The 21,602-nt window shown below is 43.0% G+C and overlaps 1 protein-coding gene across 5 annotated transcripts in view; it reads left to right on the forward strand.

Annotated features, from left to right (window-relative positions):
- The window catches only part of PTPRB (protein tyrosine phosphatase receptor type B), a 66,440-nt gene that overhangs the window by 10,785 nt on the left and 34,053 nt on the right, over positions 1-21,602 (forward strand). For 3 of the 5 annotated variants that reach the window (XR_012658556.1, XM_075080811.1, XM_075080810.1), the window contains exons 4-9: positions 5,497-5,773; positions 12,789-13,067; positions 13,412-13,666; positions 15,222-15,485; positions 17,940-18,209; positions 20,509-20,769. Coding sequence is in view for 4 of the 5 variants with exons in the window: in XM_075080811.1 (XP_074936912.1) it covers positions 5,497-5,773; positions 12,789-13,067; positions 13,412-13,666; positions 15,222-15,485; positions 17,940-18,209; positions 20,509-20,769 (1,606 nt within the window). In the remaining variant the exon portion in view is untranslated. Of the gene's footprint in view, positions 1-5,125; positions 5,285-5,496; positions 5,774-12,788; positions 13,068-13,411; positions 13,667-15,221; positions 15,486-17,939; positions 18,210-20,508; positions 20,770-21,602 lie in introns of those variants that run through there. The other 2 variants (XM_075080812.1, XM_075080813.1) reach the window with 2 other exon arrangements.

A 21,602-nucleotide genomic window follows, 5' to 3' on the forward strand; every position in this document is an offset into this window, starting at 1 on the left:
TCTGCCTCTTCTGTATAGCACAGTCCTGGCGTGCAGATTACATTAGGAAAATCTCTAAGCTGGAGGGAAATGCTCAGGACACATGAGGAGCAATGGAAAGCTCACGGATGTGGCAGGACCACAGGAGCTCGTAGTGACTTTGGATCTGCCACTAGTTTGTTGCACAACAATGAGGGTGTATATCTAATTACTCTCTAAGTACCACCATATATTTTGTGACCTTATTTAGGATAATTGAGTCCTAAAAGCACATACATGGTTTACAGATCAAAGCAAGTGAAATCTGAATGCTTTAACTTGCCTTACAAAGAATCCTGGCCTTGACCTTGGTCAGCTTATCTACTGACTGATGGGCAGAGTGGAGACACACAGCTGCTTCTTGATCTCTGCTCTGTCCAACCACAGTCAGCCCTGCCAGAGGAGGGGGACGGGGATGCCAGCCCCATCCATAGAAGCTGCTAATGGTGGGCATTCGGTACCTCCACATCAGTTTCTGTTCTTCCTTTTCTGCAAGGCAAAATTAAGTAATCTGAGACCAAATCTGAAATCACCATTGGCAAACTGTGCACGGGCAGTTAGAGCTAAAGCATGCCGGACGTTATTGGTCACTGTACTGCTATCAACACATAGTGGTTTAGAACTGAAAATCCCTAAATTCACTGTGGCTTCTTTTCCAGCAGACCACACTGCTCTCAGTGTATCAGGGCAGGCAAACACGTTGTTTCAGTTACCACTTTGGGTGTCAGTGTTACTGTGGATAAGCCTAAGAAATGTGTTTTGTATTTGGGAGGGCTGTAGACAGAGCAATCTTGTTCAATCTGGTATGAACAGCATCACTAGAGACAGGGAGAAAGGAGAAGTAGTGTCACCCAGGACCACATTGACCCAAATAACCAACTTGAAGGTTTATGGACCCTGACACTGCTGATCTAGTGCTGGTGAGGAGAAGGGACTGAGTCGATGACAGATGGACTGGTGTTGACAAGCTGAGCTTATTTTCCCGTGCCCTCTGTCCATATGCATATCTCCTGTACGGAACACTTGTCCCCTCCAAATGGAAATGTCCTATATAATCCAGTATTCCCCAAACTGCCTCCAGTGCTCCTACTAAATAATCCCACCAGCGCTAGAGGAATGGCACTGTTTGAACTAAAGCTACCACCTCCTGTGTTCCCACCCTAGTTCACCTCCTGATTCACATGATTTGCACTGAGCAAGTTGCTTCGGTCAAAGCTTTCAAACCAGAATCCTGATGCTAAGCACTCTAAGCATATCCATTAAAAAAAATATAAAAATTGTTAATATCTGTCCCTTAGAGCCTCCAGCCAGGTCTGGATATTTGAATCTAGATACACCAATTGAGACACACACACTTAAAATCTTTGGCCTCCATCTCTCAGTTTCCCTGTCTTTAAAGTAGAGTTAAAAACATTTTTGTCAAACTAGCAGGGATGCTAAAGGATTAACCAGATTTAACATGATACTTTGAAAACACATAGACTAAGTAAGCACTGAGGATTGTGATTAGGAAGACAATACCTTCTATGAACTGCATTTCCCCAGGCTCTTATTTGTAGAAGTAAAGCCTTGATGTTATTTGGCTGTGAGCGTACCCATTTTGGGGGGGACAATGGTGACACTTCAATCAAACAAAATGTTTAGTTTAGAGCAGCCTTGGATTTCAAGTAAAACTGCAGCTTGCACTTTCAAGCCATGACAAAAGCTATGCAAAGCCCATTTCCTCTTGATTAGAGAGGCAGAGAGGGAGGTTGGTGTTAAAAAAAAAAAAAGTCAGGAAACCTTGGGAAAGTGTCTGAAAGGGACTTTGGAGCCTGCTATTAGAGACACGTCCGGCCACTCCCAAAACTCACTTCCAGTTCTTTTTTTTTTTTGTCTTTTTTTCTCTCTTAATTAGTTTTTTGGCTTGCCACACAGATCGGTAAGTGTTAAATGCTGTGTGACTGCTGATTTGCTAAAAGCCTATTTGTTCAATTTATTCAGTCTGGAAATAATTACTTGTATTATCTTGGCTATTCTATAGAAATATATTGCCACCAGTGAATTGTGAACCCCTCTTGTTTTATTCCAGTGCTGGCATAGACATCTGTGGTAGACCTTACCCTCACAGCAGCTTTGTGCCGGATAACGTCCAGAAGGAAGTCACAAAACCCTTAATAAACCAGCACTTTCCTACTAATACAGCAGAGTAATTTTAAAGATTTTACAATAGGAAGAATAAGAGTAATACAGTCGGAACTTCTAAATTGTGGGCAATGCCGAGAAGCAGCAACATCCCTTTTCTCCAGCCATTACCTTACATGAGCTTGCAGAGACAGGCAGACGTTTCCTAGGTCTTTAAATTTCACTTGTGGTAGTTTCAATTTCTTTCCTGACATTTGTAAGTTTGCACTGATTTTTTTTCTTACTTTCATATATTGCATCTACTTAACTAATTTACACCTACATACCTGAATTACATCTTCCCTGCAAATTCAGATTACAAAAGTTTCCAAAAACCCCTACAATGTGAGCCCCACTTTCCAAGGCAGGTTACTCCAAATATTCTCATTTTCAGAAAGGGATTTGAAGTAATCCAAACATCCTGATAAGCCTTCAGATTTGCTCTTCTTCAGTGTTGGAAAAATATTGGTGTGGTTTATGCCATTAGGTCCCAAAAGCACATTCATCTAAAGATGAATTTATGCTGTAAGAAATCTCACATCATGAACTGATTCCAAGGCACCTTTATCATTTTACTCCCAGTTTAGGTCTATTACACACACACCTTGTGTTTTCCATCGATGGTTTGTTTATGGATGTACTAGCTCTTTGGGGCACAGTCCATCCTTTTGTCTGAAGTACATGAAACATCTCTTCCAAGGGAGATCTTGTTCTGCAGTGCGCTTGAGAACAGCACAATAGTAAACACATATTTATATCCTCACTTAAGGTTATATTCATGTCATGACATTATTAATCATCCCAAGCCTTTAGAGAGTAAAGCCCAACACTTTCAGTGTCATGTCCCGAGGACCAGGCATGGACCTCCACTGGGACAGATGAAGGTGCAGGTACCACCCAAGAGTGCTCAGACCTTCAGTTTCTGAAGGAGAATTTCTGAGTGAGAGCTAAGGTTTTTCAGATATTTGTACCTTGTTTGACAGGTTCATGCCCAGAAAATATTCTGCAGCAGCAGCTCCCCTAAAAGGCAGACTAAAGTTTGTAAACCCTAGCACCTCTCCCTAAAACAAGGCAAAAGTGAAACAGAGGTGGTATTGAAGTTGCTTGAGGTGCTGCTTTAAAAAGATAAAATCCCACGTGCATCATACAATACAGAAAGATGCATAAAAGTGCCATTCCCATGTGAAGAAAGCAAACGTCAAATTCCTTCCCCTTTATACAATCTCGAATTTACCCCATGGCTGCTATCTTGTTGAGTATCTGAAGGTCCAAAACACTTCTGGCTATGTTTCTTCTCCCTCACCCCCATACACCCCACGCACGTACACATATATGTGAGTTTTAGGAGGCTGGAATCTAAACAAGAAGGAAACGGGCACACATGACACAAATGTAGAGCTGTGCCATGGCTACAGCCGATTCAGAGTTGCACACAGCTCGTTTGGTGCAGTCTGAAAACAGGGAGACTTTCTTGCTTTCTGAGGTGTGTAATTTTAGTTTGGGAGTTATTCAGGGGGTGTGGGAAGGAATAGTTTCCAGGACACAAGTTGATGTGGAACAAAACAAAAAGCTCAGATATCTTGGCTGCTGACAGACAAGCTACTCCTCTGCTCGCATCGGGTTCTGTGGGCAGCAGCTCGGTGTCAGGCTCTGTTGGGAGTCTCCATGCCACAATACCTCTGGTCATGGTGCTGCAGGGCTGAGGCGAGGATGGAGGCCTTGGCGGTCTGTGGCTAACCCCTAAAAACGTCAGTGTTTGGGACACAGGAACTGGAATGGTAGTTTAGTGATGGCCGAGGCTAAGAGGAGGGTGGGGCAGGAGACGGGGCAGGTGTGAGGGGTGGCAAGTATAAGGAGAAGCAGGCATGTGGGGCGCGGTGGCCATGAAGAAAGGCAGGCATGAGGCGAGGCAGCCACAAAGGGTGGCAGGCGTGAGGAGAAGGGGGCACACGAGGCAAGGTGGCTATGAAGGGTGGCAGGCGTGAGTGGAAGGGGGCACACGAGGCAAGGTGGCTATGAAGGGTGGCAGGCGTGAGTGGAAGGGGGCACACGAGGCAAGGTGGCTATGAAGGGTGGCAGGCGTGAGTGGAAGGGGGCACACGAGGCAAGGTGGCTATGAAGGGTGGCAGGCGTGAGTGGAAGGGGGCACACGAGGCAAGGTGGCTATGAAGGGTGGCAGGCGTGAGGAGAAGGGGGCACACAAGGCAAGGTGGCAATGAGGCAAGGCAGGCGCAAGGCAAGGCAGAGTGTGAGGCAAGGCAGGCGTGAGGCAAGGCAGACATGAGGAGAGGCAGTTGCGAGGAGAGGCAGCCATGAGGCAAGGCAAAGCAAGGCAGCATCAAGTGAGGTGCAGCTGGTGTGAGGCAGAAGTGCGGTCGCCCCCAGAAACAACGGCACCACCTGAGGGGCCGAGGGGTCCCCATGATCCAGGAGGAGAGCGGGGAGAGGAGCCCCGGGGGAGAGCCAACGCAGGAGGAAGAGGCGAGGAAGGAAGGGAGGTGGGGTGCGAGAGGAGCTGGGAGGAAGGTCGGACCCACATGGAGCGAGGGGCGGCACTCCGGGGCCAGCCGCCCGCCGCCACCCCCGCGCTGCCCTGTCGGGGGGCGGCGGCGGGCGGCAGGTCCCGGGTCGCCGCGCTTCGCCCCCCGCAGCGAGACGCGAGGAAATCGCCTCTTGATTGCGGAAGTCGGCGGGAAGGGCTCCGGCAGAGTCAGCCCGGGTCAGAATGGCAGCGTGGGAAGCGGCGGCCGCCTCCCCCGCCTCCTCCGCTCCTCCTCAGCCGCGGGCGGGCGGGCGGCGGGCAGCCCCCCCACCCCACCCCGGTGGCAGGGAGGCGGCGAGGCGGCCGGGGCAGCCCCGAGCGCATGCAGCCAGCGGGCGGCCCGGCAGAGGGCTCGGCGGCCGCCGCGCGGAGCCCGGCGGGGAGCGGGGGGCCCCCGGGGCCCGCCGCGGCCACTTCGCTTCTTCATACACCCCCCCCTCCCCGCCGCCGCCTCCCTTCCCCTCTTCCCCTCCCCGCGAGGGTTTTCGGGGTTAAAAACTGTCGGCGATGCTGAGCTATGGAGCGGGATTTGCCCTGTGGACGGCGCTGGCCCTGACCAAGGTGAGCGGCTGGAGGTGGTGGTGCGGGGCCGCCCCCCTCAGCACCCAGCCCATATCGGGGGGCGCAGGCAGGTCTGGGTCTGCCCCGCACCGGCACAGCACGCAGCGGGGACGGGGTTGCGGGGTGAACCCGGTGGCGGGGGTTGAGGAGGGGAGGCACCGGCGGCCGGCGGAGCCCGGCGGGTCTCTCAGCGCTTTCCCCGCTCTCCGCAGGCCGCGCCGGGGGAGGCGGCGGAATGCAGCGCCAACCTGACGGAGCGGCGCGTCGCCGGGCAGAGCGTCCGGCTGCGGTGGGGCGCCGCGGGCCGCGCCTGCAACTTCAGCCTGACCGGGAGCTCCGAGGACGGGGAGGCGGCCGGCTGCCAGCCCGCCCCCACGGGCAACGGCTCCTACGGCTGCAGCCTACGGGGCCTGGAGGCCGGGACCTGGTACCACCTCCGCATCCAGCCGCTCGCCGGCGGGGAGGCCGTCAACGTCTCCGTGCAGACAGGTACGGGCGGAGGGCACGGCAGGTGCTCGGGGAGGGACGCCAGGCTTTTCCTTCCCGTCCCCGTGCTTCTGCCGGCTGTCAGAGGAGGAGGGCGATGTATTCACGCCTGCAGTGTTTGCTGAGGATAGCTGTCCTGCGCTTGACTTCTCTTTACCCCGCTGCCAGAAATAACTGCTGCCAGAAGTTAACTCAGCAGGCTTGAGAGGAGAAGGTGCCGTGAGGAGAGTAGGTCAGTGCTGGCAGTACGTTTCTGCCGCTCCCTTAGGCTGCCGTCCACCAGAATGCTTTTAAGAAGTAGCATCCTTTGTGCTCATGCAAACCTGTTGGCTTCATGACTCCTCAGGTGACAGCTTACTTACTCTGTTTAAAATACAAGCTATTTCACGGCAGGTAGACCCTGTTCAGGGATAACCTTCTGTTTCAGCCCATTTCTTTACTTTTCTCCTGTCTAACCGGAGTCTAAAACTCAGAAAGTAAGGCTGAAACTTCTTGCTTGTGTGTTTTCCTTGAACACAACCGGTGAGGTGTTATGATGTACAGCTGTGTGCAGAGCACTTAACGGTGGCACATCCATGGCTGGCTGTAAAAATGTTGCAGCAGGCTGCCAGAGCGCTGCCAAGGGAAGCCCCTTTTCTGCATGCGTGTTTGTGTGTGCATGTGAACAATTCAGCTGTGAAGCAATGAACGATGTACAGCCACGGCTGCAGTGACAGACCTGGACTCTTTCTACCTGTGTTAGTGTTTTTTAAAGATGATGAAATATAATATTGTCCAACCTTTTAATGGTGGAACACAAGAATCAAAACAGAGATGTCTTAAATGAGGTCCATCGTTAGATGCCTCCCTGATTTTGCTCCTAAAGAGTTAGTTTTGGAGAGGTACTTTGTAGTATTAGTATTGAAGGTTACAGCAACCAAATACTTAACAGTTATCAGTTCAGAGATGTCATTTATTGTCAGACCCTTTTCCCTACATTAACTGTACAAATGCACTAAATACCCACCATTAATTTGCTTTGGTAACTCAAGTTAGAAGAAGTCTAGTGACAAGTCTGCTGGTGTGATACATTAAGCATAAGTCATGTCACTTGGTAAAAATGAGTAACGGTTTCTATGCAGACAGTGATTTAAATCCATGTCGTGCATCATGCCAACTGTTTTTAATATTGATGTCTTGTAATTTGAAAATTGAAAGAATAAATCAACTGTTATCAGGATGACAGGTATAAATCACCATCCTTACTGGATAGTAGAGATCTATTATTGAACACTTGTGTAGAAGTAGAGGAAAAGATACCACTTTAGACTACATTTTGATTAACGCATAATCGTTTAGACAGTAGCTTGTACATGTCATTAATTACTTTTTTTATCAGTAAATAGATTTTGAAAGACTAACTGATGTCAGAGTGAAAAGACTGATTAAAGTTTAAGTTGAAATACTGCAAATTAGTGGACCATCATTGAAGTGAAGTTTATGTTTGGATTTGGGATAGCAGAGATCAGTCAAAAGCATTAAATAAGAGTAGAGGAACAGTAGAGGTTTCCTGCAAAGACAGCTACTCAGATTACTCTGTGGTTCCTTGCTTCCCTTATTCAATCACATCAGTTGCATTGCTTGATGGTGTCCACAAAGTGCAATTAGCTCCAAAATTTGACAATTTATATTTTTTTTCTAAAGAATATGTAGGGTTTGTTCTGCTTGTCAACAATTTATGTTGTACCGTCAATACAATGCATTTCAATTCAGAATTACGGATTATTATTCCTCTGTATGTTTCCACTAGGGGCAGCATTTTAAACCAGTTTTCTGGAAGCTCTTTTTCACCTGTCCGTTTGTAACTGCATGTCAGTAGCTTTGTTTTATGATCTACTGAGCCTGAATGTCCATAGGCAGCTGTTCCTGGAAACTATCCTGTGAAGTATGAGCAATATTTTCATCCATACTTTAAACAAGATTCCCACTGATTTGAATGGTAGCAGAAGTGAGCTATCATGGGCCATGTGAAAATATGATGTCTGACCTTGGTGCTTGGTGAGGTTCCCTTCCTGAGCTCTTTGTCTAAGAAAGATGGGCTAAGCTGTCCTTTGGAGGTGCCCGGCTTTCTCCACTGACTATTAAAGGAGCCTAGGTTAAACCAGGCACCTGAAGTTTAGATGGTTGGAGTTAAGTGAGAGGAATCCCATCTCATGTGTTTACCTTTGCAAAATGAGTTTTTGAACATCTGTGTTGTCTTGATACAATAAATGTACACAGAGAAGTTGCAGATTAATTTATATACCTAGTTCAGAAACTTTAACTTTTTGCTCATATTCAATCCTGTTTAAATTTTCATGTGCTCGTTCCTGTTATGACTTCAATTTTCATCATGTTTCTTATACAAAGCTCTGGAGCAGCTAAGCCCATAACATCCAAAATATTTTGTTAAACTTTGAGTGTGATCTGTTCTGACTAAGGAGTTAAGGTGAAAGTGATGAATAATGTGTACCGTAGTTGCAGTTGTAATGTGAAGGCTTGGAGAGGACCAATCCCTAACTTCATTTAGCCTTTTGAGTATTTAATTTCACATTAAAGTCATAATGATGACAATGAGTTAAGTCTGTGTTGTTTGCAAGTTTGATATTCCAATAGAGTAAGCGTGCAGCTCACCAAGACTGCATAAACTCTCAAGTATCACTAGACCTTTCGTGAATCTTTGAGTAGAGAAGCAGCTTCTATTTCACTTGTGGATGCATAGATCTGAAATCTAATAATGTATGGAATACTGGTACAATAATCTGCACTAGTCCACTAAGGTGGAGCCTCTTTACTCAAGAGATTTTGCTCTATGGTTATCAATATAAAATGGCAACTGTTTAATTTGCTAGAGCAGAACTAAAATAGGTCCTCCAAAACAATGGAAAATACAATCACATGTGCACTATATAAGCCAGGTATACACAGGCGTGCAAACACACATACAGTGTTGGCAGTTGTGCTATTTTGGTAGAATAGGAAATGAAGAAAAAGCCGATAACACAATTTATCAGCTCTGAGCTACAGATGATGTTTCCACTGCAAACCTGAGATTACAGATGTTAGTAGGCACAGGTCAGTACATTTATTTCACATTAGTATTTACCATTTGTTGTGTTTTTTGAATATATATATACATAAGCCAGCACATAAAACCATACTACTAGCCAGAATGCTTAACATTGTTATGTTGGAACTCAGGCACCTGTTGGTCCTTTCATGTTACCTTCTTTATTGTTCTCAGCAAAACTATTTCTGTGACTGAGAGCTATTCTAGGACAAAAGATGGTAGGGTGAATCTTTCCTGATTTCAGAAAAAATACTTTTTAAGTTTTCAACTCTCCAAATGTCTGTGCACCAGCGTAACTGTGTATTTTTGTAGTGCGTTTTTGGTGAATGACGAGGTCTTTAATTAAAATTCTACATAAAAACAATAGCATATGAACAGATACTAAATTACAGTTAAATTTCTGAGTTTCAATTCTGAATTGAAATTCAGATTTGAAATACTGGTCTTGAGAGCCATGAAAAACAGCTTGGCAATTCCCCCGCTTTCAAATATATCTTCTAAAATAGGCTTATAAATGCCATTTTCAGCATCATTTTCTACAAAAATATTGCAGTGATACATTATGTTGCTGTCTAATCAAAGCCATCAGTACTGAGAGAACTAACAGGTAAATAAATTTTTGTCAGAAAAATTGCTAAGTATTTAACTAAAAAGAGATTAAAAATTCTACCTTCTAAGACACAGACCAGTAGAGTATTTTTCCATTGTAATATGTGACTCTGTAAATGCCAGAAGCATGGCTTGGCCATGTGTTCACTTCTGTAAATTTCAAATTATCTGGGACAAATCTGATTTATTAGCTGTCTGTAGGAACTACTACTGTGACATGGCTCTGACTATAGGCTGTATAGTCTTATCATCCATAATCACATGATTATGAACATGACCTCAAAATGCAGAGTACAAGAAGAAAATAAATAACCATGTTTTAAAGATTTTCTAGGTTGCATATCATCCCAAAGAAATGGATATTTGTACTCAATGCAGACAATGAAATCAACCCTTTTTACTTAATCTTCAAAAGAGTCTTTGTGAAGTAGGTTACTGTTTTATGAATAGGGAAAGCTGGGAAAGAAAAACGGTACTTTGGTAGGAAGATGGCCGAGACTGGCAGGAATTCCCCATTACTCAGTCCTGGGCTCCTGTCTCTGTCATTTTTTTTCTCCTGCCTAAGGCAGGGGTGTTTCTGTGCTTACAGGCTGTATTTGGGAATCATGTAATTGGGATTGGACATAACCCTATCTATCGTTTCTGTAAAATATATCTGTAACAGTTGTGGACACAAAGTGTTTTCTTTTTCAAAAAAGTTAAAATGGAGGTACAATATAATTCAATGAACATTAAGTCATCTGGAAGATTCCTTTGTAGACCAGGAGACATTAATTCATATAGTATCAAATGGTGTAAAAATATCTTTGTGAAAATATTTTATTTCTGTGATATATCAGTGCTGTGTCGCTGCCAGCAGAGACTTGTGTAACAATGTAAATGGCTTTTTAAGTGTTTGTTTCCATCCAGGGCTCTTTCAGCCCAGGCACTTCCCAATCTCATTGTTCCTTTGTTCTAGCGGATGTACAAAGCACTGAGTGTTTTGTTTTCTGGACCAGATAGATTAGATAAAGTCTGCATTTCTGAACTTCACCTTCTAGGCACGCAACTCTCTTCTTTGCTAAGGCCCCTTAGAAGACACATTATCCAGGGCTGTATAAGTGCTTCTAAAAATGTAGGAGATGCCTTCTCTTGTAGAATTTGGCAAATAACGCAGATTACAATGTTGGTTACTTTTGCAGGACTAAGGAGCAGTCAACCTTCTCCTAACCTTCACAGAGAGAGGGTTAAAATTCTTGACAGTGATCGTGACTGTTCTCTTGATATCAGTCAAGTTAAAACTTTTTCAGCTGGCTGTGCATCTGACCATATTTAGTGCTGGAATTTATTTCTGACTCCCAAAGTTTGACCTTTCTGATTAGAACAATTGCCTTCAAGGAACAAGATTATATCCCCACTATTCACTTTTGCCGACATAATGGTCTTTAGTGGCTTAGTATATATTATAGGTGGAGCTGGTAGTCAACCCTATTGTTAAGATTTCCTGACACTTTTCATTAAAACCTCCTGTTTCAATTGCTGTAACTGGATGAAGTTTTAACTATTTGGCCTGAAGTTTCATGTGTTTGGTCTTTGACCTGAATTTTAATTTTTTTTCTTTCCCCAGATTTAAGGAGAGTTAGTTTGGCCTTTAAGAAAGAGGTCAAGAAAAGAAGATAGTTCTTTTTATTTATTGATTTTGTTAATTTAATTTTAATCTCTTTTTTTTCTGAAGAGTACTAGGGTCTCTGTGGTCCAGAGCAAAAATCCAAATTTAAGCAGAGACCTGGATTCAAAGGGACAGAGTCTTTTTCACAGACTCACAGAAACACAGAACAGTTGAGGTTGGAAGAGACCTCTGGAGGTCTTCTGGTCCAACCCCTGCTCAAGCAGGGCTGCCCAGAGCCAGTTGCCCAGGACCGTGTCCAGACAGCTTTTGAGTGCTTCCAAGGAGGGAGATACTCCCTTGAAATTCCTAATATACTTGATCGACAGAACATATCACCAAAAACAGGCACAAGTATGTTCCCAGCAGAGCTTTGTAAGAAGCAATTAAACCCTCTACACCATCCAGGCTTTGAAGAAAAAACAGCTTAAAGGCTACTAGCCCCATGATACTCCTACCGCTGTATTCATAGGGTAGGGGTAGGTTCAACTTTGTCCTTTCAGCCTTTATGATGCGGTTTTTAATTATGCGATCTCACACTCTTTCATCTGCCTTGTTCAGGGAACCAGGCAACAATATCTGCTTTGGAAAAATGGTCTTATTCTTCTGTGTTTAAGGCACTGTTCATATGGAGACCTCAATTCTCAGCCTGGATGCACCGTAGGCAAGAATAACACAGAGTGTACTCATGTGGAAGCCAAATCTAGTTGTTAAATTGTTGGGAAACCTTTATTCTTTAACTCTCCAACTTGTGAATGCTTGATTTTGCCTCTTTGGGTTGTTTTATAATACCTTTTTAATATGCAATTGCTTAACCCTGTTGGGAGACATAAATGTCAATACCTTAGTACATCAACATGTAGTATATTTCTTTTGATGTGAGTGGTGAAATACACCTGGAGGATACAAGCAGCCAGTGTCTTTTGTTCTGGTCAATGTTTGCCATCCCTTTATAGTGTATCATATTTTACAGGTGATTTTACAGAGCCCCTTAATAAACAACATAATGGATGCTGGGAGTTTCTCAAACAGTCCCCATTAAGCATAGTTCTTAAAAGTTTATCCAATGTACTGCTTGAGGTTTTTTAAATTTGTATGAACAATGCTACAGCAGAGCAGAAGCATACTCTAAAGGAATCTGTTTGAAGCAGTTGAAGTTAATACTAAAAACAAAGGATTGTTACCCTTAAAATTGCATAAATGCTCATGCCCATTAGTGATAAAGTGTTTAGCGTGAGTGCTAGGAAATGAAAGCCACTGGTACCATTGTATCTATAAAGTTACATTACACTGAGGCACCAAGTGTAATTTGCTGGGTTTTCATGTTTGCTGTTTCTTATTAAAGTTGTTACGGTTTTACTGTCAGCAGATTTCCAAGCTTGTTATATACATCCACAACTGGAAGTGTTTTTCTCTGTGTGTGTGTGTGAGAGAGAGAGTGAGTGTGTACACATGCATACACAAAACATTTCTGAATTCTGCAAGGCTCTCTTGTAGACCAGTTTCAGTGATACAACATTTATAAATGGTAAGAAAAGGACTTTCTGAAAAGCACTGGCAGCATTATGATGATAAAGGGAGAGTTTTGGAAGTATTTTTGTGCAGCTGTGTAAAACTTCAGACAATCCCAATGCAAGAAATACTGATTTATGTTTTCTGGGTTTTTTTAACTACAGATCCCTTACCACCACCTCGTTTTGAAATTAATAAGGAAAAAACTACACTCACAAGCTTGCAGGTTCAGTGGGATCCTTCCTCAGGAAAGGTGGACTTATATAACCTAGTATTATTTGATCACGATAATAAAAAGATACAAGAAGTCTCTGTACCAGGAAGAATTTCAAAAACAGAAAATACATTTTCCAATCTCATCCCTGGGAATAAATACAACATTGTCCTCAGTGCAGTTGCTGGAAATAAGAGTACCCCGGAACTTCACATAAGTGGATCTACTGGTAAGACTTCTTTTACTGTAGTTCATCTAAATAAAACTATTTAAGGTATTTTGCAGTTCTGCATTTTGAAATTAACAAATAAATATAATTCTTCAAACTGGCTATATATATATGTAAGTATCTATTGATTATAAGTAGAAATACACAAAACGTATTTCTGACTAACAAAGAGTTGTTTGTTAAGAATGGAAGCATGTTGTTACGGTGGTTTGGACATAAATTTGGGGTTGGGTTGTCATTAACCCTAAAGAAACCCAATGTATTCCAAAAGTAAATCTGTTCAAAATTGCTGAAATTGTGGAGATAACCATTAGGGCTTAAGCATGTGGTTTTTATTCCAACAGTGCCGTCCCCTGTGAAAAACATTCAGGTCAGTGTCAAGACAGACACTATCCATGCTTCATGGTCTCCTGGCTCTGGGCATGTGGATCACTACAGGCTGGTGTTGCTGGATAATCATGTCCAAGTTCATGAGATTCTCCAAGAAGATCCTCTGACCTACACTTTTTCAGGACTTACAGCAGGCCACCTGTATAACCTCTCTATCATAACCCAGGCTGCAGGATTGGAGAGCAGCAGTTTTCAAACAGTCAGGACAGGTATGACTTAAGAATTCATCACAACAAAACAAGAAGCTAAGACCATAAACTAATGATACTACAGGACATATTTCAGAATAATAAATGATTTGTGTTCCAAGTGTGTATTCCCAGACTCCAGTGGCTGAATTACCCTTGGCAGGTGTTTCTCTCCAAAGGCTATAGAGGGAGTTAGAGACACCATGAGCTTATTTATCTCCCTAAGTTAGCACTGCAGCTAAATTAGCAGCTAAATTAGCTTGTACGGTGTTTGCAGCTAATTTGGCTGCACTGCTTAATGTAGGCAGCTCTATTAAACATGTAAAGTTAGGTGTTAACAGTCAGAGCCCAGGTGCTCTCACATCACCTCATATCTGTGACAGAGGTTCTTCTGACTCCTCTGTGAACTTCTTCAGTGAATTGAGGCAGTGTGTAGTCTGGTTATTTCACAGTACTGAAGGCAGTTTAACTCCATGATTCTTACTTAGCTGAATGGGAGACGTAGAGCTTGTGAGTTTCGCAAAAAAATATTTTCTGTGACTTCTTATCTCTGGATTGCAAAATAGCTGCACTTCTGAAAAGGAAGTGAAAAGAAATGTAGAGCAGGTTAAGAATGTTAAAATTTAATGTTGGGCGTTTTTTCGCAGAGAAGTGTTGACTCAGAACCAGAGCTTTCTAAATGAAGTTTTTTTTCAGGAAGGTTTTTCAGGTTAGAGTTCTGTGGTCATAGAGAGTAAGATAAGGCGACATACTACTAGAGTCCAATGGTTAAGACGTTCATGTAAGCAAAAACAGTGTCACGCCTTTGCTTTCCTTAATTTCTGGGAGATGTAAGGTGCAGTTTCTCCTACAGAAATCTCACCATGTAAACATAATTTAATATTAAGTGAACAATATTGTGATATCTAGGGCACACAGATGAGTGCTGTTGTTACCTAGCACTGGCTGTTCTGGGGATTATACTCTTGTTTCATTTTATTTCTTCAGAATTTTTTATTTCTTCTTGTTGTGGGGTGCAAAAATTCTAAATCTCGCAGGTTTTCTCAGAAAATAAGAGCACTCCATCTAGCTTGCAGCATGGTCCTCCATTTCATTATCTAGAGTGCCCCAAGCCTGAGAAATGAAGGCACTGGAGGTGGCTATGCTCTTCTTTTTGTGGAGCATTTGAAAAAGGAGTTTGATTCCAATCCCTTCTACAACGGTGTAAATCAGGCATAGCTCCAATGGTGCTGTAGCATTTACTCTATCAAAATGTATGCAGGCATCTCTGTTCTTAGGAGCATGTGCCTTGTCTATTTCATAGTCAAAATGACTAGTGTGAGTGCAGACATGGCTAACAGATTTTCTATTCCATGAAACAAGAGTGGACATCATAAAAAGTGTCACTCTCAGCAACAGAATATCTTAAACAGGGCTGGGTTCAGTTTCACTGTAACCAGACTTTGCCTTTTCACTGTTCATACTCCATCTCATGTAACTGTTCAAAAGCAAAACTTAACTATTGCCGTTTGGAGACAGCAGGTCTTATATATTCTGTGGTGGAAGTTTTTTATTCTTTCTTATTTTCTTTTTTCAGCCCCAGCTGAAGTCTTAGATTTGATGGTGACTAACGATGACAGCTTAGATGCTTTAAAAGTTAAGTGGAGAAGACCTTCAGGAAACCTCAATTTCTATAATATCACTCTGTCTCATCTTGGATCAGTTAAAGAAGTCAAAACTGTACAGCCACCAGTCACAGAGACTCACTTTGACAAGCTAACTCCAGGACGTCTTTATCAGGTTACTGCCCGCACAATCAGTGGTGAACTCTTCACTGATCGGATGGCAACTGGCAGGACATGTAAGTCTTCTGCTTCAGTAAGAACATTGTAACCAATGCTATTTTTGCCTACATTGGCCTTGTAGAAAATCATTGTAGGAGACAAAATGGTTTGGATTCCAGGCAAAATAAGATAAAGAGCACAATATTGTTCCGGGAGTACCCCTTCCTGACTCTCTGGCAGCAGTTAATCTGGCAGCCAAAAGCAGCTCCAGAACAGCTTGGGAGCAGGAAACAATAATGCATTCTGGACCTTATAGTTGAGTGAGTCTGTTACAAAACTGTTGCACACTACTGTATTTCTGACCAACTTTGTTATCTTGAATTCAACTTAGTATAATATATAAAATGAGTTGAGTTATGTTATGGGGAAGTCTGCATGTAGTCAAATTGTTAACAGATTTTTAAGTAATTTTGCAAGGTTTAGTATTATTCCTTGCTCCAGACGCAAATCTACAAATAGGAAAGGATCAGGTCTCAGCTTTCTTTACTACCAACAGCATGGATTAAGGAAGGCATGTGGCAGCCTGGGTAGAGCTGGGTTATGTTTTTCTAATCTTCTTTCAGAAGTACAGTTTTCTTTTGTTTGAGTTCTGAACCTGAAAAGCCCTGGCATAATTCTCCCACAGCTTTACTGGCCACAAAGGTGTGTCATCTTTTCCACACCAGCCTAGCCCAAGCAGAACTTAGATGGGAAAAAATGTATAAGTGGGTGAAGAACACAAACATAAATTGTTAGTAGACTCAGAGCCAAAAAAAAAAAATATGTTTGTATGAGAGAAAGAGAGCAGAGTATTTATTTTAGAGAAGATTTATTATCTACAACTAAACATTTCATGTGAAAGGCACATCACTGACATATCTAGCTGCTAACCCATTCTCAGTGCAGGCTGGAAAAGAGCTGAAAAGCCTTTCATGTCCAGTAAATATGAAGCTGGACTGGTTATATGCATGACTTTTTTGTTTGTCTAGCCTACCATTAAAGACCTGTAAGATTACCATTTCCATCTGAAGGGAGAGCCTCAGGCCCGCACGCAAACCGCTGGTCCCCAGATTTGTGACCTAGACCCAGTGCTTTCAAAGCTGGTGGTCTAGAAGTCCCATTTCCAAGGATGCTGATCATGTGCAATTCCTTCCCTTGACTTTTCCATAGATAGCAAGAGCTTTGAAAACAGAGTCACTTCAGCAGAAGCTTTGTGGCCTAAATATAAATTTGTAAATTCAGGCATCAGGTCTACAGGTACTGAAAGGGTTAGACTCTTAGGATCCCTGTGTAACTCACAAAGAGAGCCAGGTGCTTGAGAACATAATCCACATCTCTGTGTATTGAGAGGGTGCCTACAGCAGCAGAACCTGCTGAGAAATGTTGTGGTAAGGAATATGGGCATCTCAGGGACTGAAACTTTGTACCGTAAGGGTGTAACGATGTCCAGCCAGTCTGACAGGGCTGAACTTTATCTGTTTTGATGTAAGTACATCTGTGCTTCCTAACAAAACACTGTGTGCTTTTAGCCATTCACTCAGCAAATGAAAGACATCTCCCATATTTACTGGCATGTGGGAGATCTAGGTCTGGTACCCAGCTATGCCTGTGGGAAGCGAAACTGGTAAGTATTTTGTGGTACTAGTAGAAATCCCTTGATCATTTGCTAGGTACTGAGCAATTAAATATTAACGAAGCCAGAGAAAACATGAGAGCATAATTCTAGCCTTGTCGTTTACAGTTAATACTTGCTGATGGTCTCAGGGCTCCAATGCTGGTCTCTGAGTATCTTAACACTAAGCTATAGGTATCCTAACCTAAGGGTCTGCATCTGTCTTCCAATCTCCGCTTGGGGTGATTAATATTTAATTATTCCCTGAAAATAAGAAAAGCTTCAGTGATCCAGTGTGACCTGCAGCAGTAGGGCAGGAAGGTTGAACATGTAAATTCAGGACCCTTGAAGTGGCGGACATAAAGAGTGGATGCTTTAGTGGACCTCAGTTTGAACCTCAGTGGTAAACAGCTGGGAGGGACTAGGACATACAAGGCCTTTGTGGAAGAAGCCATCAGACTTTGCGTTTCTTCTGCTGACAGCAGAATTTGGCCCACAGCAATTGAAATTTTGGCCTTAGCTTTGAAAAATTGGTTGACAGTTTCTAAGTGAATTTGAGTCCAGGAAACAACTGGGAAGCTAACTGAAAACTGCAAGATGCATCCAAGAAGTGCATGGGGGAGCCTTTTCTTGCCCTAAGAAGGGTTCCCCACTTCTGATGTCAGAAACCAACAGTGAAAAAGTGAGTGTTTTGTGTGTGGAAGAGTAAAAATTATCTTTAAATTAATGTCAACCTTTATAACAAGATGCCTCATGTTGCTCTAACTGATCCAAGGACTTCTACAGTAGTTATGCTGCGAGACAGGTTTTGCCAGTCTGTGGTTACATCTTACCAGAAATAACCCACTTCAAAATTACTCTCTCAATCTCTGTATTTCAGTTCCCCAGAAAGTTTCAGAGCTGAAAGCAGGTGGTGGTGGCTGGCTGAGGTCTCTGCGAGTGAACTGGCTGCCCCCTGCGGGAGACTGGGAGAGGTACCGTCTGCTCCTGTGGAACCACTCGGCCCTGGTGCTCAACACCACCCTCGAGAAGGACACCACGGAGTACCTCATCCACGACGTGGGCCTCATCCCGGGGAGGCAGTATGACGTGGACGTCATTGTGGAGAGTGGCGATTTGCAGAGCAAGACCAGCTGCACAGGGAGAACAGGTCAGCGTGCTCATCCAGGAACTGTGAAAGTGCAAAATGTTCGGCTGGGCTCTGTGGACAATCAGAAGGAAATAGTACTTGGGAACCCACAGATGAATTTCACTACTAATACAGTAAAAAGGAGCTCCCTTGTGAAAAACAGAAATAATTATTTTTAGCAGGTCTATGAAGACTTTCAGGGTTATTTTCGTGGTAAATGTATTGTTAATGAAAGCCTTGGGAATTGTATCACCATTCTGTCATGACTGAGGCATAACACTACATGTATAACATTTCACTGTTATATTTTGTAGCTGATTGCAGGCACCCTGTGTAGTTCTTTAAAAAGCAATATAGATATTCCTGTATTGTTCATCAGTGTGTTCCGTGGCAAACTGGGTTACTTTCCAGCTTGTGCAACTAACTAGTAACAATAGTGTTAACCAAAATTGGCTGAGGTATGTTAGTGTGGCTGATCCATAATGTCCCAATTCTTGTTCCTGTGCTCCAGAAATAAAATGAGGTTAGCCAGTTCAAGTCAGCCTTTCCAAAGGAATTGTATATACACTGCAGTGACATTACTGGAATGCTAGTCAAAGCCACATCTGATTGCTTCAAACTTAAAAAATAATTGCAATATAGTTGTTAACAGTTCTGCTCTGTGGATACAAAGTAAGTGCAATTCAGAGCACAAGACCTGGAGGAGGAGTATCAGGCAAGACTCAGGCCTGAGCCTTATCTCACAGGAGAATGTGAGATAAGATAAAGCCACCCTACTTTATCCTTGCACTTCCGGTGCTGCCTTTCCTGCTACGCCTTTACCTGTCATTGCCCGAGGGCTTCATTTTGTTTATTTTGCACAATGGCAAGACCAGTAGATGCTACAGAACTGAAGCTTTCTCTAACTTCTAGCCAACTTGCTCAGAGGAAGGCAGATTCTCATCTTGCTTACTTTGATACACATTACAAATAATTTAAGTTCATGGTGTTACTTTTAATTGACACAGCTAAGTGATTAGGACATAGTCCAATAGATAATATCCAGCAGTGGGTGTATCACAACTGTATTTGACTCAAACTCAGGTACATAGTGTACTTGTTATGAAGCATAGGTATTAGGCCCTATTCTTACTTAATTTTCTCTCATGTAAAGCTACCGTCTTAGACAGTGAGTTGGATAGCATAACGGACAAAATTGGTTCAGGGGACTACATTAGGTAACAGATGCCCTTTGTGTGCATGCATGCACACACACACGAACATACACAGAAGTTTGCTGATCAAATTCCTTTTTTTATACCTGTTGTGGTTCAACGTGGCAGGCAGCTAAACACCACACAGGTGTCTGGTCACTCCTTTCCCCCAGTGAGATGGGGGAGAGAATTGGGGAAAAAAAGTAAATTTTTTTGGTTGAGTGGGTTGAGATAAAGACAGTTTAATAGGACAGAAAAGGAAGAGAAAATAATAATAATCATAAAAGAATATACAAAACAAGTGGTGCACAGTGCAATTGCTCACCACCCGCTGATCGATGCCCAGGCAGTCCCTGAGCAGTGGCCGCACCCTGCATTCATTCAAAGTCCAACCCCCCCTAGTTTATATACTGAGCATGACATTGTATGGTGTGGAATATCCCTGTGGCCAGTTTGGGTCAGCTGTCCTGGCTGTGCCTGTTCTGAGCTTCTCTCTGGCAGGGCACAAGAAGCTGAAAAGTCCTTGATTAGTGTAAGCACTACTTAGCAACAACTAAAACATCAGTGTGGACGAAAACATCAGTGGAAGAAAATTAACTCTATCCCAGCCAATTAACTCTATCCCAGCCAAACCCAGGACAATACCCCTGTAAGTTTGGAGTGTCCCTCTGCTTCACTGAGATATGAACCAGTGCAAAATCAGTGTCACTCTGACCCTATAGTTTGCATCCTTGTTTGTTGCAGCTAAATTGGTGTAGATCTGTTTCATGGTACAAATGTTTTATACCCCTGTCTAGCACCCGCAGTTCAAGAGGAGGCTCACTGACTTCACCACATATCCGTTTGTACTAAAATACATATCCTGGCATAAGTTTAAACCTAAGCATTACAGCATAATGAATTGCTGAAGTCTGCTGCTACCACCCTTTACTGGAAGAGTAGCACAAATACTAGATTTGTAAGACTAGCTTCCTAGAGAAAGGTAAAGAACCTCCTCTTGATTACAAATACTCTGTTGCTGTCACATTTCTGTCTTACAGAACAGATTCCTTACAGGAGCTTGAGATATGACATGTGTGTTCCCTACAAAGTCCCATTCTCATTGTGATATTTGTGTACTTTTACAGCTCCAGAGCCCGTTCTCCAGCTCCGTGTGAAGCATGCTAATGAATCTTCACTTAGTGTCATGTGGATGACCCCTGTTGCAGAATGGGACAGCTATGTGGTTTCACTGGGAGACAGGGATCTTACTGTCATTAAAAAAGGGCTTTCAAAAGAAGCTAAGGAATTCACTTTCACTGACTTGGTACCTGGAAGAAAATATACAGCTACCGTCACTACCATTAGTGGGATTTTAAGCAACTGGACTTCAGTGGAAGGAAGAACAGGTATCATCTTGTCAAACTATTTTACTCTTTTTGCTTTGCTTTGTATTGTACTGAATGAACTCAGTGTCTAGATATCTAAAGTCTTGAATTTACATTTGCTTCTTCAAAAGAAAAGTTATGTTTCTGAGTCTCTCATTTCTGTCTGTCATCTTGCAGTATTTATTTAAGGTTTTGGGAAAACGGATATGTAATTCTTAGCAAAACAGTTTTCTGAAATATTATGTCACGTCTGATCAATCTACATTAGCACAAGATTCCATATAAGAAGAACAATTTTCACTGGGTTTCTTCAGGAAAGTCACTTCCTTGATTCAAAACATTCATCATCTGGGAAAAAAAACCCACCACCACACAGGAAAATGCTGCTTTAAGGGGAACATTCCAAGGTTGACAGACACAAAACATATGTGACCTTGAAAATGTATTTTGAATCCCTCTGCTCTTCTGATTCCAAAATCTGTATGTGTTACTCAGGATGATGACTGTGACACAAAGACGGTCCCATTCCCACCCCTTGTAGGGTGCTAATTTTGTGCATGTGTACAACTTTTAAACCATATATATTTCTTTACTCTGCTTGGCTTACACATTCTCCAGTGCAGGCAAAGTCTTAAAATGTAGTTCTGGTCTGGCAAAGCACAGAAGAAAACAAGCTGCTAGTGTATGAATCTAATCATGCCTATGGCTTGATAGTGGTCCATACTGAAGTGTTGGAACTCCTTCCAAGGCCTGAAAAGTTTGACTTACACTTTTATTTCTCTGCTGTGTGATTAGATAGCTGGGATTTCACTTCCTTCTGCCTTATGCCCCTTTAGGAGGCCTATTTAGGCATA

This window comes from Phalacrocorax aristotelis, chromosome 1 (assembly GCF_949628215.1).
Source record: "Phalacrocorax aristotelis chromosome 1, bGulAri2.1, whole genome shotgun sequence".
Classification (NCBI taxonomy): Eukaryota; Metazoa; Chordata; class Aves; order Suliformes; family Phalacrocoracidae; genus Phalacrocorax; species Phalacrocorax aristotelis.